The sequence below is a fragment of the Penicillium cataractarum genome (assembly GCF_028827025.1).
Source record: "Penicillium cataractarum strain IBT 29864 chromosome Unknown utg000004l, whole genome shotgun sequence".
Taxonomy (NCBI): Eukaryota; Fungi; Ascomycota; class Eurotiomycetes; order Eurotiales; family Aspergillaceae; genus Penicillium; species Penicillium cataractarum.
Window position 1 is genome coordinate 1589077 of NW_026622740.1, and position 14275 is coordinate 1603351.

General features: G+C 50.5%; 5 protein-coding genes across 5 annotated transcripts; 3 read left to right on the plus strand and 2 right to left on the minus strand.

The window, feature by feature from the left end:
- Positions 1 to 2100: 2100 nt before the first annotated feature.
- N7496_005123 (glycoside hydrolase family 76 protein) lies at positions 2101 to 3616 on the minus strand (the record flags this gene model as incomplete). Its single annotated transcript, XM_056698052.1, has 2 exons — positions 2101 to 3467; positions 3529 to 3616. 2 exons carry the CDS (start codon positions 3614 to 3616, stop codon positions 2101 to 2103), a joined length of 1455 nt encoding a protein of 484 aa, XP_056556577.1.
- A 1264-nt stretch (positions 3617 to 4880) lies between these two features.
- On the plus strand, positions 4881 to 6389 carry N7496_005124 (uncharacterized protein; the record flags this gene model as incomplete). The annotated part of the gene is made up of 4 exons (XM_056698053.1): positions 4881 to 5111; positions 5165 to 5308; positions 5361 to 5428; positions 5480 to 6389. 4 exons carry the CDS (start codon positions 4881 to 4883, stop codon positions 6387 to 6389), a joined length of 1353 nt encoding a protein of 450 aa, XP_056556578.1.
- A 1045-nt stretch (positions 6390 to 7434) lies between these two features.
- N7496_005125 (uncharacterized protein) lies at positions 7435 to 8040 on the plus strand (the record flags this gene model as incomplete). The annotated part of the gene is made up of 1 exon (XM_056698054.1): positions 7435 to 8040. The coding sequence occupies one exon, from the start codon at positions 7435 to 7437 to the stop codon at positions 8038 to 8040; it is 606 nt and encodes a 201-aa protein (XP_056556579.1).
- A 1371-nt stretch (positions 8041 to 9411) lies between these two features.
- N7496_005126 (uncharacterized protein) lies at positions 9412 to 10293 on the plus strand (the record flags this gene model as incomplete). The annotated part of the gene is made up of 1 exon (XM_056698055.1): positions 9412 to 10293. The coding sequence occupies one exon, from the start codon at positions 9412 to 9414 to the stop codon at positions 10291 to 10293; it is 882 nt and encodes a 293-aa protein (XP_056556580.1).
- A 283-nt stretch (positions 10294 to 10576) lies between these two features.
- N7496_005127 (putative ubiquitin conjugating enzyme) lies at positions 10577 to 14026 on the minus strand (the record flags this gene model as incomplete). The annotated part of the gene is made up of 3 exons (XM_056698056.1): positions 10577 to 12423; positions 12522 to 13793; positions 13852 to 14026. The coding sequence occupies 3 exons, from the start codon at positions 14024 to 14026 to the stop codon at positions 10577 to 10579; spliced, it is 3294 nt and encodes a 1097-aa protein (XP_056556581.1).
- Between the last annotated feature and the right edge of the window lie 249 nt (positions 14027 to 14275).

Below are 14275 nucleotides of genomic sequence, written 5' to 3' on the forward strand. Positions count from 1 at the left end.
ACAAAAAAAGAGAGGGACAGACATGGAAACAAATAAGCCGAGTTCGGTATGACCACCAGCCAATTCGAATCTTACCTTCCGCCCGAGTCTCTTTCCATCTCCACGACCCCCCGAACAAGTTACAACGCGGGGAGTTTAGCAATCAGGCGGCTGTTAGGTAATGGATTTGGGGTAAATGGATCATAGCATATTCAAAGAGATCCAGCCAAGTGCAGGAAAGTGTCCCGGAGGCCCCGTGGAGGCGATAACATGCCGGGGTCATGATTGGCCTTCGACACCGAATCGGCGGGTTTGGCCACTCACCGGCAGAGTCTGTCCATCGTTGTCGATCAGGGAGCGCGGTCCGACGAAACACGGAATCATTGCAAGCATCGCAAGCCCCAGAGCTTAACCTGACCGCCGAACCTTATTGGGTCTTGACTCTCGAAGGCTTACCCACCGGGCGCGGGGGAAGTCGCCATGTTCGGGGTACATCGACCGATTTTTTTCGCGCAACATGGGGAAAATGCTGGGATTTTCTGGAGAAGAGACTACGACTGGAGAGACGAGGTCATGATGCTCGCATTGATGATAATGGTTTCAACACTTCTCGCCACGTATTCACTGACTGGCTCGAATAGGAGGTTGCTCCTATCTACCTACAGATACGACTGGGTCACAGTGGAGCCGTGGGCCACGCCCAGAAAGGAATTGCTATCTCTCACTCAAATCTGACCAAATCTGCCTATGTAACAGATAATGGCACTTTCTCACCGGTGTACAAAGCAGCCTACTCAAGGGGTCAGCCTACCAAGGGGTGTACCGTCCTGCAGGTCCGGAATCTACCCGATATTTGCCCTCAGTGATGCGCCTCTCGGGCATCAAAAACCGTGCGATTCTCGGGAGCTAGACCCGTTTCTGTCCAAGACTGGTTGGCTAGGCTCTTGGTAACCGTGGACGAGCTTGTGGTAGACGTGCAAGGCCCCGGTGGTCAGTTTCTTCTAGAAGGGTTGCCTGGGCCTCCGATATCTTGGGACAAGCCACACGCCACAAGCCCCAAGCCCCCAACGCTGGTCGCAATAATTAAAGTTGGGCATGGCCAAGCTATGCCACGACCTTCCTGCCATGGTAAGGTGGAGCTTACAAAGTCCAAGCTTATATACTAGCAAGAGGGTTGAATATCGGAATCATTCTGATTGGTCTATGTCCCAGAATACTTGTGAATTTGTGCTGCTTAACGTGCTGCTGCGCGACAGATCAAGATCTACTGAGTTAAAAACCAAAGGAATCTTTCTTTGAGGTAGATTCTTATCTTTAGTGGGTAATGCTATGTGGTCTGATTTCGAAGGTGCGCGCTATGAGGGTAAAAGTAGCGAGCCGGAAGAATTTTTCAAAGCCAAAAGCTCGGAGCAACCCAAATATAGTACTCCATAGAAAACAAACGACCGCCATAAAGAAAGTGATGGTTCCATTCATCCGGCTTTCCTCCGATACCAAGCCCGAAAACACCAGCGAATTCGGCCCGCACACTTCGTCACTACGCAACGGTCGCGGCTAATAATCCCCAAAAAGATAACAGAGATACTATATCTGAAAATTGACTATGCTGCGATCGACATGTACAAAAACAATCTCCATCCGTGATACTGCTAACGTAGTCTCATCGTTATTGACCCGAACCTTCCGAGCTCAAGGCCCGAATACTTGGGCTCTAACCCACACCCCGGAAAAGTCGACCCGCCCCCATGGAGTATCGGTTAGTGATGGTTGGGGTCGGCGATGTCTAGCCAATTGATGCCCCTTTCCATCGCCGAGCTCCATCTTTAGAGTCGTCACTAGTTGATGCCTCTGCAGCACGATAATTGCGTGGCTTCATTCGGGCATCTGGGGAAATATGTCTCGCTTGGCGATGTTGCTATGCGGGGAGGGGAATATACTTGGCATTACATGATCCCCGATGTTTTCATTTGTGTTTGAATGGTAAAAGGTTGCTCATGTTTGGAGGAGGTTCTGGTTTGATATCTGGGTATAAAATGGGGGTGGTTCCCGGTGTATGTTTCACTAATAATACAGACAAGAAAGGAAATAATAAGCCTTGATCATTTGTATGAGATCAAGGGCTTAGAAAAGAGCGAGAAGAGCTGCGAACACTGCAGTGGTGATGCCCACGGAGCTGCTGGCGAGCACGTTACCGGCATTGCTGCCAGTCTTGGTAGCCGCTGCAGCACCCGAGCTCGTAGTGGTGCCATTTCCACCACTGCTCGTGACCGTGCTGTTCGAAGCAGTAGACTGCGTGGCAGGGGCGTGGGAGTTGAATGCAACCAGGTTAGACGTGAAGAGGCAGAGGGCAGCCACCTGATTCTCGATGTCGCCGTTATTCTCAAATGTTTCCTCGTACCAGCGAGCACCGCAAAGAGTCTTCGAGGTGCCTCCGGTGCAGGTTTTTGCCGCAGCGGTCGCGGAGCCTTGCAGCAGTGGGAGGATCTTTGACGAGGTGTAAGGGGCAACTACGGTAATCTGGGCAAGACCCTGAATAAAGGTGCCCTTCAGGATCTCCATGCTCCTATCGCACACCTTGGTGGGCTCGCAGGCGGTCTCGACCATGATCGTGCCGTCGTCGCCGTTGTAGCCGTGGGTTGGGAAGAACTTGGATGTTGAGTTCAGGAGACCGTCGAGTCCGGACTTCCACTTGGTGTTTCCATCTGTCTGCTTAATTGTTAGCTGGCGGTCTGGCACTATTGCTACCCGACTTTGGTAGTTAGCTTCTTCGAGAATCTTAGTTTCCTGACTTACCAGGTTGTACATGTATGCGGCGCCGGTCACGTAGACACCGTAATTGTAGGACCACTGAAGGCTGCCTTTGGTGGCGCAGTCGTTCTCACAAGAGGTTGAATCATAGATGGTCCAGGTGGCATTGTTCAACAGCGGGCTGGTGGCACTCCAATCCCAAATCTTCTCCGCCCAGTCGGAATAGGTCTGATTGTTGGTGAAGTGAGCCAGACGAGCGGCGAGTTCAAACAGGCCGCCATTGGTAATAGCGTTCTTTGTAGTGTAGCCAGCCTCGTAGGCCCAGATCTGCCAGCGCATGCCACCGTCGCAGTTATCCTCATCCCAACGACCAATTTGCTCGTTGAACACATTCTCCGCAAGGGTGATCCAGGACGGCATCGTCGATCGCTGAGGGTAATTCAACTCGGCCGCGGTCATGGCAGCAAGAGCCCACATCGCTTGGTCATCGTTTCCAAGATACTGGCTGTAATTCGAGGGGAAGAAGTCGTTGTCTCCGCGTTGCCAATACATTCCATCGCTCACGGCATCGTTGTTGGAAGAGTCACCAGTATAGTACCAGTACCTGATCAAGGCGTCGAACATAACGCCACCCTCGAACCAGCCGCCATCCAGTTTGCCGGGGATATTCGTCGCGCTTCGGTCGTCGTACAACGAGATGGTGTTTTTCGCAGCCACGCTAGCGGCATTTTTGACGGATGCTTTCTGACGTCAGCTTTGATTTTGGTGGTAAATATGGGATAAATCCAGGAGGCTACTCACTCTCATCGTTGACATTCAAGTCGATTGCAGACGCACTGCCAGTTAGCAGGGCGACTGCAATAGTCGCCTTCCAGTTAACCCCGCGCATGTTGGAGACCCAAGGCAATGTTTACGAGCCTCAAGGACCGATAGGGGAGAGCCATGTTTTTATGTGCCGGGCCATAAGCCCATAGCGCATCCTAGTGCTAAATTTAATGGGTCGGAGGCTTTTCCGGTCTGAAGGAGGGGGAAATTGCACTGTGCCAACGCAATGTCGCGCTCCGTACGGTCGGAAACCCTGAAATCGCGACTGAGGCTCTGCTAGTCAGTTTTTTCCTCCGTGGACAAAGCGAAAGCGCGTTCCTGACTGGCTGCAACATGAGGCTTCAGTTCGGTTATCCCCATTTAGTGCTCGCGATAGGTCCACTTAGGGTCAGGAACTGCCGCTTATTGGATAAATCATGGCCCCTGTCCGGTAATGAAGACGCTAGTGTCATAGCCTCGCAGTCGTTCCTGAAAGAGGCGTTGAAGGCCGGGGTTTCATGAACTGGAAGACCCTCTGCATCGAGTATGGCAGCATCGTGAGTGTTTCTTGATGGGTTTCAGTGCCAACTTCGGATTTTTGACCCCTGGCAGCGCGAACCATGTAATGAGTCAGTTCCATGTAGCGAGGTCGAGGGCCAGCAAGTAGCCATTCACTTGAATACAGATTCATAATAATCTGTCTCTTTTGACTCTTGTCCACTGTCGAGGGATACGGAGATGAGAAGAAAGAGAATAGCTGAGATGGAGAGGACGGAAGAGAATGGGAACACGTGTGGGATGCTTGAGGCGATTTCATCAACACGTTGACGGCCATGATTGAGATCGACGTTTACAGTAATAGCAGTATTTAAGTTCCATAATTATCACCACAGCTGAGAACCAAGTCCAAATCGGGAATGTGTACTGCTCTAATTATTGACCATCGGCACAACTCTATCTTCGGGGCTGAACATCAGCGTGGGGGCCAAATCGAACAAAACACTACAACATCTATCCAGACACATAGATAAAGGGAGAATTAGAATCAAATTTCAATTAGCAAATATCTACAATTCGTCAATTCCTCCATTGCCGCCATATTATCTTCTTGAATGGATTAGAAAAGTCCGATTCATTTAGAAACTGCGGCAATGGTCTCCACCTCACCACACGCCACGTTTTTGGCCCGTCAGACTAATTAAGGCGATGCTGTTCTATTGGGGGCAGATCATCAACAGCAGCCCATTTCCTAACCCTCCTTTAAAGGGATGAAGTTCCAAATTTCTTAATTAGATACTCTCGAAATCCAGCCGGCAGACCGATATACGGTCATTCACATATCGCCGACTATGGGACTAACAGCTCTTCAATCACGGTCCGCACGATGGATCGTATCGCTTATAGGTCTGGCCACATTTGCCTTCACATGTCTCAGGTTTTATTACCAGCGAGGACAGGAGGGTCAGTCAGTATGGAATGATGCTGAGGTCGTTGCTGAGCACAGGATACAAGAGCAGGAGGCCTTGAAGGAGCAACAGTTCCAGGAAAGCATTCAAGATATCATGAATGCTACACTAGGGGTACTAACCGCGAAAACTTATGGTCACTGTTCCTTTTGCTAACAAGCCTCTAGTTCAACAAAGTTTTGGCTATCAACATGCCGAGTCGGACAGACAAGCGCGACCAATTAGTTCTGGGATCGTCACTCACCGGCTTTGTGATTGATTTTATCGATGGAGTAGATGCTGAAGGCATCAATCCCAAGACATATCCATATGTTCGTTACCGATGGATCCTGTGGCTCAATTCGATTGCTAACACCTTCCTAGAATTGGAACCAGGAGCATTCTGCCACTGAGTATGCCTGTCTTCGGGCGCATCTCAATGCAGCTCAACGGTATGCATCTGATTCGAGATAATATCTTGGTCTTAACTAACAATATCCTAGAATCGTCCAGCAAGGACTACGTACAGCTCTCGTACTCGAGGACGACGTCGACTGGGACATAACCATCAAACCTCAACTACAAACCTTCGCACACGCCGTTCGAACCCTCCAAGACACAGTTCACACTCCTACCGAATCTCCATACGGTGACGAGTGGGATATCCTTTGGCTAGGACATTGCGGTGCCTCATGCAAGACCGAACAACCATTCTACATGATCCCAAACGACCCAACACTTCTTAAACCAACCCATCTCCCAACCTATTACCGTCAACCGCCAGAGAATGTGAGACCAGACACAACACGACTTGTATGCACCCTACAAGATGCTGCCTGCACACCTGCATACGCCATGAGCTACCGTGGCGCCCAGCGAGTTCTCGCCGCACTATCCGTGAACCCGTCCGGCTTTGCCGATAAGCTCAAGACCGGCGACCAGATTGACATCGAGCTTGGCCGCATGTGCGAGAGTGGCTTGCTTAAATGTTTTGCGCCGTTCCCGGCTTTGGCAGGAACATATCGATCTGCTGGGTTGTCCTCGAAGGGCACTGATCAAAGTGGACACGACGGTGCGGCTCATATGGAGCCTGCTACTAGCTGGGGTGTGGTGTATAGCACTATGCTTAATATCAAGCACATTCTGCAGGGCGAGCGGGTTGTCCATTCTACGTGGCCGGATGTTGATAGCCCTGTTATCAACCCGGAGGATATCCATTTCGAAAGAGGGTATTTGTATACCTTCCGACCGGAACACATGGATCTAATTCCAACGCCCGAAGAGGAAGCCGTTGATGAATCTGTCTTCGAAGATGAACCGAGTTTCACGGATGAGCCATATTCGACCAGTCGGCCGCATGCAACGAGGGAGCCGCATCCTGAAAGAGGACCGGAAATTCGAGATCCAGAATAAACTAATTGCGGTGCATGAAGTTTGAATATACCCATTTGTACGATATCTTATATTAGAATACCATCAGGTTATACACATTCGACCTTGTTCGAGACCAATGGTACCTTAAAAGACCCTGAGTGGGCCACCAGACCATAAGTAATTTGGCCCCCACTCGAGGCGCAAAGGTTGCGCTCCGTGGCTGAGTTTTTCAGATCGCCGAAACTCCGATGTTCTCTCTTCCTGCGAGAAGCACAGATTTGAACAATTTTTATGAATAGCCCACCCGAGCCTACTCTTTTCACTAACTTTGGTTCTAAAATTCTGAATGGTCATGTTTTGCGGCTATTGACTAGCGTATTTCGGAGTAGCCGGCATTGGCCCTGAGATCCACCAAGTTTGTCCGGCGTGGCTCGCGCTAAGGATAAAAGCCTCTTGGCCCGATGAAAAGTTTTAGCGAGACTCCTCTCGATTTACGGCTCATGATCTCTTGCCGAAAACTTTGCATCTGATCGCAGTACTACAGGTTGAGCGGTCTTGAGTATTTGTTACAGCGATGATAGGGGCGTGAAAAATGACTATGCGACTGTTCATCGACGAAAAAAGTCAGGGATCTTAGCGACCCCCGAACATACGGAGATAATTTCCAGTCCAGGAATACTCAGGACCAGGGCATAGCCAAGCAATCATGACTGTTGGCTCGTAGCGGGGCTCAAATACTACATTTGGATCAATTCTTCGCGGTTCACCCCGTTCTAGGGAAAGTTTTGGCTGAGGTCCTGGCTTACAGCCAATCAAAGCAGCCCAGCGAGATGAGTGGCTTGGTTCGCGTGGAAGCTTCACTTGTTAGCGCTTCTTTTGCAAAGACGATAATAGGGGTCTGAGGGTCTTACGCGAGGGTTCAAGAGAAAACATGCGGCTGAACGGACGAGATCTTCCCTTGTGATTTATTAGGTAGCGGCCACTTTCTTTGTTGTCAAAAACTCCAACCAGTCTACTATTTACACGAAGTACCTCCCTATACATAATTATACATCTCCTACCTCGCCAGCGCAACATCCACATCATGCGCCCCTCAGTATTCCTGGCTTCGGCACTTGCTGCCCTCGTCGCCGCCGACAGCAGCAGCACCACCGTGGGCATCGTATACCCAGACTGGACAATCCTCATCCCCCGCTACGAAAGCACCGCCGCCAGCGTCGCCGGGATCAACGCGCTCGCCACAACATACCAAATCAAGTGCATGGACGGCGCAGACAAACTCGACTGCGACATCAAGACTCCCTGGACCATCATTCAGGGACCCGCTACTGCCAGTTTCACGGGTGTCTACACTGCCGATGCTAGTGGGAAGGATGGTATTACCGTGACTCGGGAGTGGAAATGCGATTTGAAGTCTTATACCGAGTCTGCTTCTTGCACTGTGAGCTATTCGGCTAGCGGGACCGTTGACGGCACTGAGTATTCTACTTCGACGACGACTTCGAATAAGAATATGCCTACCGATCAGTTGACGACGGCTGGCATCCTTGTTACTGGCGGTATTGCGTCTTTCACTGCTTCCCAGGCGACACAGACTCCGTCTGGTGCTGCGGCTGGTCCGTTTAAGGCGATGGTTACCGCTGCGCCGCTTGGAGCTGCCGCTGCTATTGCCATTGCTGGTATGCTCTAAGTGCACAGGGACATTTTGGGGTTGGAAAATTGGGTTTGTATATAATGTTTGATAATGATTGGTCATATTTGGAGTCGGAATTGGATTTTGATTCACATTTACAACAACTTGAGCTTCGTGAGCCAATGAAATAATATAATTTAAGAACGTCTTGAGAAATCTCATTTTATCTCCAAATTTAGTGAACTAAGGCAGGCCGATCCTTCGATGGCATAAGTCTCATGGATCATGTCCTATTCCTGGTCCTGGGCTGGAGGTGAATTTCAGAGACTTAACCAAGTGGAAGGACTTTGTTTGAAAGTATGAGATTATCAAAGCACCCTAATGTAATGTTCTCGTACTTTTTCTTATCATTCCCCGCTAGGTCCTTGGAGACAAAGCCAGCACGGTAACCATTAAACTCACGTCATACCCCAAGGGGGATCAGCATCTGTAGCCCGATTCGCCCGGTTATTCCAAACTAAACTCCATCGAAATGCCGATCTCCCACGCAGAACCATACTCCAGCCACTAGGTAGCTGTCATGTCCATTTTACCCTTTTATGCCGTCTTCTCCATTCGTTAGACCTTTTAGCACAGCTGTAGTATATTGCTATCGCTAATATTTCCTTGGCCGTGCAAATACGGGTTGTCTCTTTTCGGGCGGAATATGATTCAAGTAAATCAACTGGTCTTGGCTTAATGTTCATACTTCGTGTCATGGATAATTCAATTTCAAATCTTCCGTCGGGATAGCCCCGCCGTTGAATTCTTGCCGCGCCCGATCGACGAGTTCCACATGCAATTGACATTAGATGAGGGGGATTATATTCATCTGAATGTATACTATAGTTACTTCTCAGTCAATATTATCTCTCATGAATCCTTAGTTCCTTATTCTATATGTAGAATCTCTACGGTATACATCATAGCTCATACATGCATCGACCCTGACTGATAACAAAAGTGGGTCTGATCTCTAATCTAGGATCTTTCCCAAAATAGTAAAAGCCGAGGCACAATTCTGGCCGGCGATTTGTCAACTCGTCAATCTTCTTCCCAACGACCCACTCACTGCAAAGGCATTGGCTCAGAAAATATCTACGGAGTACGAAGATCACCCCAACGCGCTGACGCCGACGGCGCACTGCCAAATGGAGACTTTTTTTTCTTCTTCGCATCCGGGGTCCAGCGGAAGAGTATCATTCTTATAAAGAAGAGCAACCAGGAACCCTAAATCAAAGATAATCGCTATCAACACTACTTTGACTTGTTTAGTCGACATCGCCAACACCTCCAGTATATTACTGCGCAACCCATTGAAGCTAGCTAGCTAGCTATTTGTACCTTCCTCTCCTTTCTCAATCCACCAAAAAAATACCCTCCGACACGATGCCACCCAAACCAGTCCCATTCCCAGGCTTCACCGCACTATCAGATCGAATCTACCTTCGCAATGGCAACGAAACCACCGACCCCCCACCCCCAACCCACCCAACAACAATCATAATCTTCGGCTGGGGCGACGGCATGCCCAAACACGTCTCCAAATACGCCGACGGCTTCCACGACCTCTACCCCTCCACCCGCATCCTAGTCGCAATCTCCAAAACCCTACACGCCTCAAACCAACCCCTCCCCGACCGCGTCGCAGCAATGATGCCCATAATCGACACCGTCTTCCCCACACCAACCGGTGACGGCGGCACCCAGGACGAACGCGTCCTGTTACACGCCATGTCCAACACGGGCGGGATCTTCGTCGCCGCAGCAATGGTCGCGTATCAACAGCGCCACGGCAAAGACAAAACCATGCCGCACGAGCTCCTAGTCTGCGACTCCACGCCCGGCGGCCTCGTTTTCTCCGCGCAGGTGGGCCGGTGGTCTCGCGCGATGGCGGTAGGCACGGCGAAGTTCTTCCCGTGGCCGTTTATCGTGACGCAAGCGTTGTGGTGGATGTTTTTGTGGGGGAATTATCTGCTCGAGAAGATGCGGGGGTCGGAGCCGTCGGGCGTGTGGGCGAATAGGGTTATGAATGAGGAGGATGTGACGAGTCGGGCGGCTAGTAGGTTGTATTTGTATTCGAAGGAGGATGAGATTATTGGGTTTGAGGATTTGGAGGAGAATGTGGCTGGTGTGAAGATGTTGGGGTATCGGGCTGTGGATTTGGAGTTGTTTGAGGGCTCGCCGCATGTTGGACATATGCGCTTGCATCCGGAGCAGTATTGGAATCGGATTTCGGGGTGTTGGAACGCTGCGGTGGCTGCGGAATGAGATGAGGAAGTATACCAGTTGAATTGCTCTGGGTGGTAGAGATGGGATTTTACATGGCGTTACAAGAAGGATTTAATCTGTACATAATCATATTGAATTAGACCGGCATGGGAATTTGAGATAACATGTTTTAGCTTGGTAGATATCTAAACCCCGAAGCAAGACCATGATCGCAATCTGAGAGCCCGTGACTGGATATTGATGGGCGTGAGAAGAAAAAGACAGAAGCTATCTTTCGGATAATGATATGTCGCTTCCCAGTTGAACTGCCAGCATTTAGAAATCATCGCCATGAAATCGCATGCATATCCTTCGGGATCGCCCATCCATGCGCCATACAAGCTCGAGTGTAAGCAGCAACCGCCTCACCAACGGAGTAATCATAATTCCGACCATGTGCCAGTCGTGCCGGATGGTCCTTGGTACTGATCGCAAGGCGCACCTGCAGCAAAAGGCTTTCAATCGAGGCCACGGCCGACCAGCCCGAGTTGGTAAGCAATTCCATACATATGGCCCCTCCAGCCGTGACGTGGCCACCACCGCCGTGGGCAAACTCGAGGAACCTTGGCCGGATAATGCGGACAAAGGGGGGATCCATTGGGAAATTTGGTGGGAAGCGAATTTCGAGGACGACGCTGGTGAGGTTGGCAGCTTTGAGATCCTTTGCGAGGGGAATGGTTGGATCGAAGGTGTGCAGTTCCACGATCCACTGATAGACCGTTCTAATCAGAGATGAATCCACATACCATCCCAGCTCATCGAGTGGCTCCTTATCTTGGATTTTGAGGGTTGACAGGAGATGTCGCTGAAGAAGCGCAGTGGCCGAGCTAGTCGCGTAGGCAGGTGGTGAAATGAGAGGCAAAGATGCCTCTTTCAATGTCCCTGGAATGAAGTCGGTTTTGGGAGCGGTCGCGACTTTCTTATTCTTGGAAGAAATATTTCCCATCTCATGCTCATCATCAGATAGAAGGATCATGAGATCTTCAACGTCAGTTGAAACGCTCGCCGTGTCATCAAAATAAACAACGTTTATTGGCGTGCCTGTGGAAATTCGTTTCTTCTTTCTGGGTGATTTACCGGGCGATGCTGCCAGAGCCGCTCGTCGCTTGCTGCTAAAAGCGGACATGGGGATCTGGATAGCTCGTGCCTGAGGACCATGCACTTCGTACTTGGGATCCTGTGCATAGAGCATAGGTGGCTCAGTCTGCTCATCCACTTCGAGGAAGGCAGGAATTTTCACCACTTGCACGAAAAGGTACCGGGGTTGAATCCAATCAAGATGTTGAACCACATAATGCGGGGTGGTTGCTACAAATTTGGCCGGGTTGTTGACAATCTCATTCAAGGAGATCATGGACTGGATTCTCAGCATGCTTTGAGGCCAGCTACCAGAAGCGTGGGCGCGGCCTCCATAACCTACCGATGTATGGTATTGATTCGATAGATACACCCCATTCCCATAAGAACGCCCATGTGCAACATCTTTGAAGTGCAGGCCTTGTCGGAGAATGCTATGCCAGTTGTACAATGGACTGCCATGCCATGCAAAAATGGTAGGGTACGCCGTTTTGCCATGCTGGTTGACGGCTTCCATGAACCGTTGCTCTTTGTCAGGTGCCCCTTGAACCAATCGGAACTGAAGAAACCCCTTCATTTCGGACACAAGGTCATTCTCTTGCGAGCCATCCTGCAAGATGCAGGATCGATTGGAGGCCACGATCCATCGAAGCAGATCCAAGGCAGCGGGGTTTATCATGTCGGACCAGGAAGAAAGCAACTTGCCCGAATCGTTACGACCCAGGAAATTTTTCATGGCATCAATACTGGGCAGATTGTCTAGCAGCATGACGATAGTGCTTTGTTTCTTTTCTGCCGGGAGCATGTCAAAGTTCATGTCGTAGATGACATACTCCACCGGTATCGAACTTGCGTACTTCTCGATGCCCTCACCTTCTTGCAGCTGCACACCATGACAGACTGGGCGTGAGAGAGCAACGTGTCCAGAGGTCTCCCAAACCTGCTGTACTCGACAATGCCATGTGACTGTGTTTTCTCCTCCTCCAGGCTTAGGCAGGTTGAGAATGGCAATCCAGTTGCCCTCCTTGACCCGGGGGCAAAATCGTGAGAGAGCTCCATTTTTGTCGTTGATAGTGTGGCTTCAAAGGATAATACGGGCGTCTCGTCGCTTTCTTCGGTCTTTTTGGTCCTGGGTGAGAGACCAGATTGACCGGTTCGATCAAGAGGCGGAGGACATGGTGTGCCGGCCACCCTCGCGCAAGGAACATTGAGTCCAAGCCCAGTCGGAAAGTCCGAGAGGCGGCCAGATTTGGCCCTTTCGTAGGCCAAGGAAATCAGCATATCCACTACATATGGCTGAGTGCGGATCTCGTATTCCAGGCTAGGTCCCATGCCCAGGGTCATATACTGAAACAGGCAAAGCCCGTTTGAGCACACGTAAGGCTTCAGCGCCTCGAACCCGTCATGGGTCTTGCAATGACAAACGAGACAAAACTCAGTGCACTTGACAAAGTGGCGTAGAAGAAACAGCTCGGCTACGAGAGGGAACGAGATGTTTGCTGGAGATAAACCCATGTCGGCCAAGTGATCTGCCTGCAGGAAATTGGGAGCAGGCGTGATCCAGATATCCTTCACGGCGAATTCTGGCGACCTGGTGTCATCGGGGCCGATAAACTTCCCTTGAGTAGTTTGGAAAAACAACTCTGCTCCAGTCCAGGTGAACCCGTGTCTCAATCGAAGCCTTGCAATATGAAGGAATCGCTCATTAAGGAGCTTGTCCAGTGACGCGCCAATAAACAATTCGCGAAAGAGTGGGCCGCGGTCCTTGGTTTCCTCCATTGGCGGCAAGTCATTATAGCTGACCTTCTCTTGAAAAGCGCTGATGGTACTCGTGAGCGAAGGTTTGTAGGAATCACATAGTCCAACCCGCATCTGTATCTTCGAATCACCGCCCAGGCTCAGATCCTCCATGGTCTGGTATCGGCCGTAGCGGATTAAAAGGACTAAGTAATCGGCAGGCCGCACATTCCATGCAGTCATGGCCTCGTCCGATAAACCCATTCTGGCGATACGCATGGCCACGGACACGACGATAAGGCCTGCGAGATCGCCATGATATCCTACCTTGAACCCGGCGAGCTTCACGGCACGTAGGTCACGGCGGATTGCCTCATGAAATTTGGTAGATCCTTGGGTCGAGGACAAGAAACTATCCTCATCCTCTGTCCAGTCGGTGGGTTCCAAGTCGTCTTCAAAGTCCTGGTCACTCGGGATTTCGACGTCGTCCACATCGCCGAAAGATTGCGGGGTAGAGCCCTGAATTACGCCTGAGACAACGCAGTCCAAGGTGGACAGTGCATCATGGATTGATAAGCCTTGCGACTGAGGGATAATCTCGTCGACAGCTTTGGTGATCTCGGCAGGGACATTGTCGGAGGTGGAGTAAACAAAGAAGGTATGGCTGGAGGGGTAATCGTGGGGATCTGCGACTGGTTAGTAGATGAAGACCCACCGATCCCGAGCCATTGTGGAACGGAACACATGGAAACGTACCAGCGACGATGGCTTCGAAGTGAAAGCTGTCCCCTTCTTCGGGGTTTGTGTAAGTAAAAGAAATCGATCCGTCACCTTCACCGGCCCTGACACGAGTGAGATGTGGGAATTGACCTGGGGTTTTGGCTTCGTTCAGATCCCTCTGGAAGTCTTTGGTCGGCATGGCGATCAATGGGATCTGAGGAGACCGAGAAGGGAATCAAAGCTTTGGCGAGAACATGGAGCTCAACAGGGGAGAATTAAAGTAACGGGAAACCGATAGATGGGCAAAAGGAAAAGAAAAGAGGATGTGGTGAGGTGGTGAGGGTGGAGGAAGAGTGAGAATAGACGAGGAAGTCAAGGTGTGAGATTCAAGGACAGCGAGGCTGTCCGCGCAACAGTGACGAGCATACAATCGTCCGCCGCACCAATG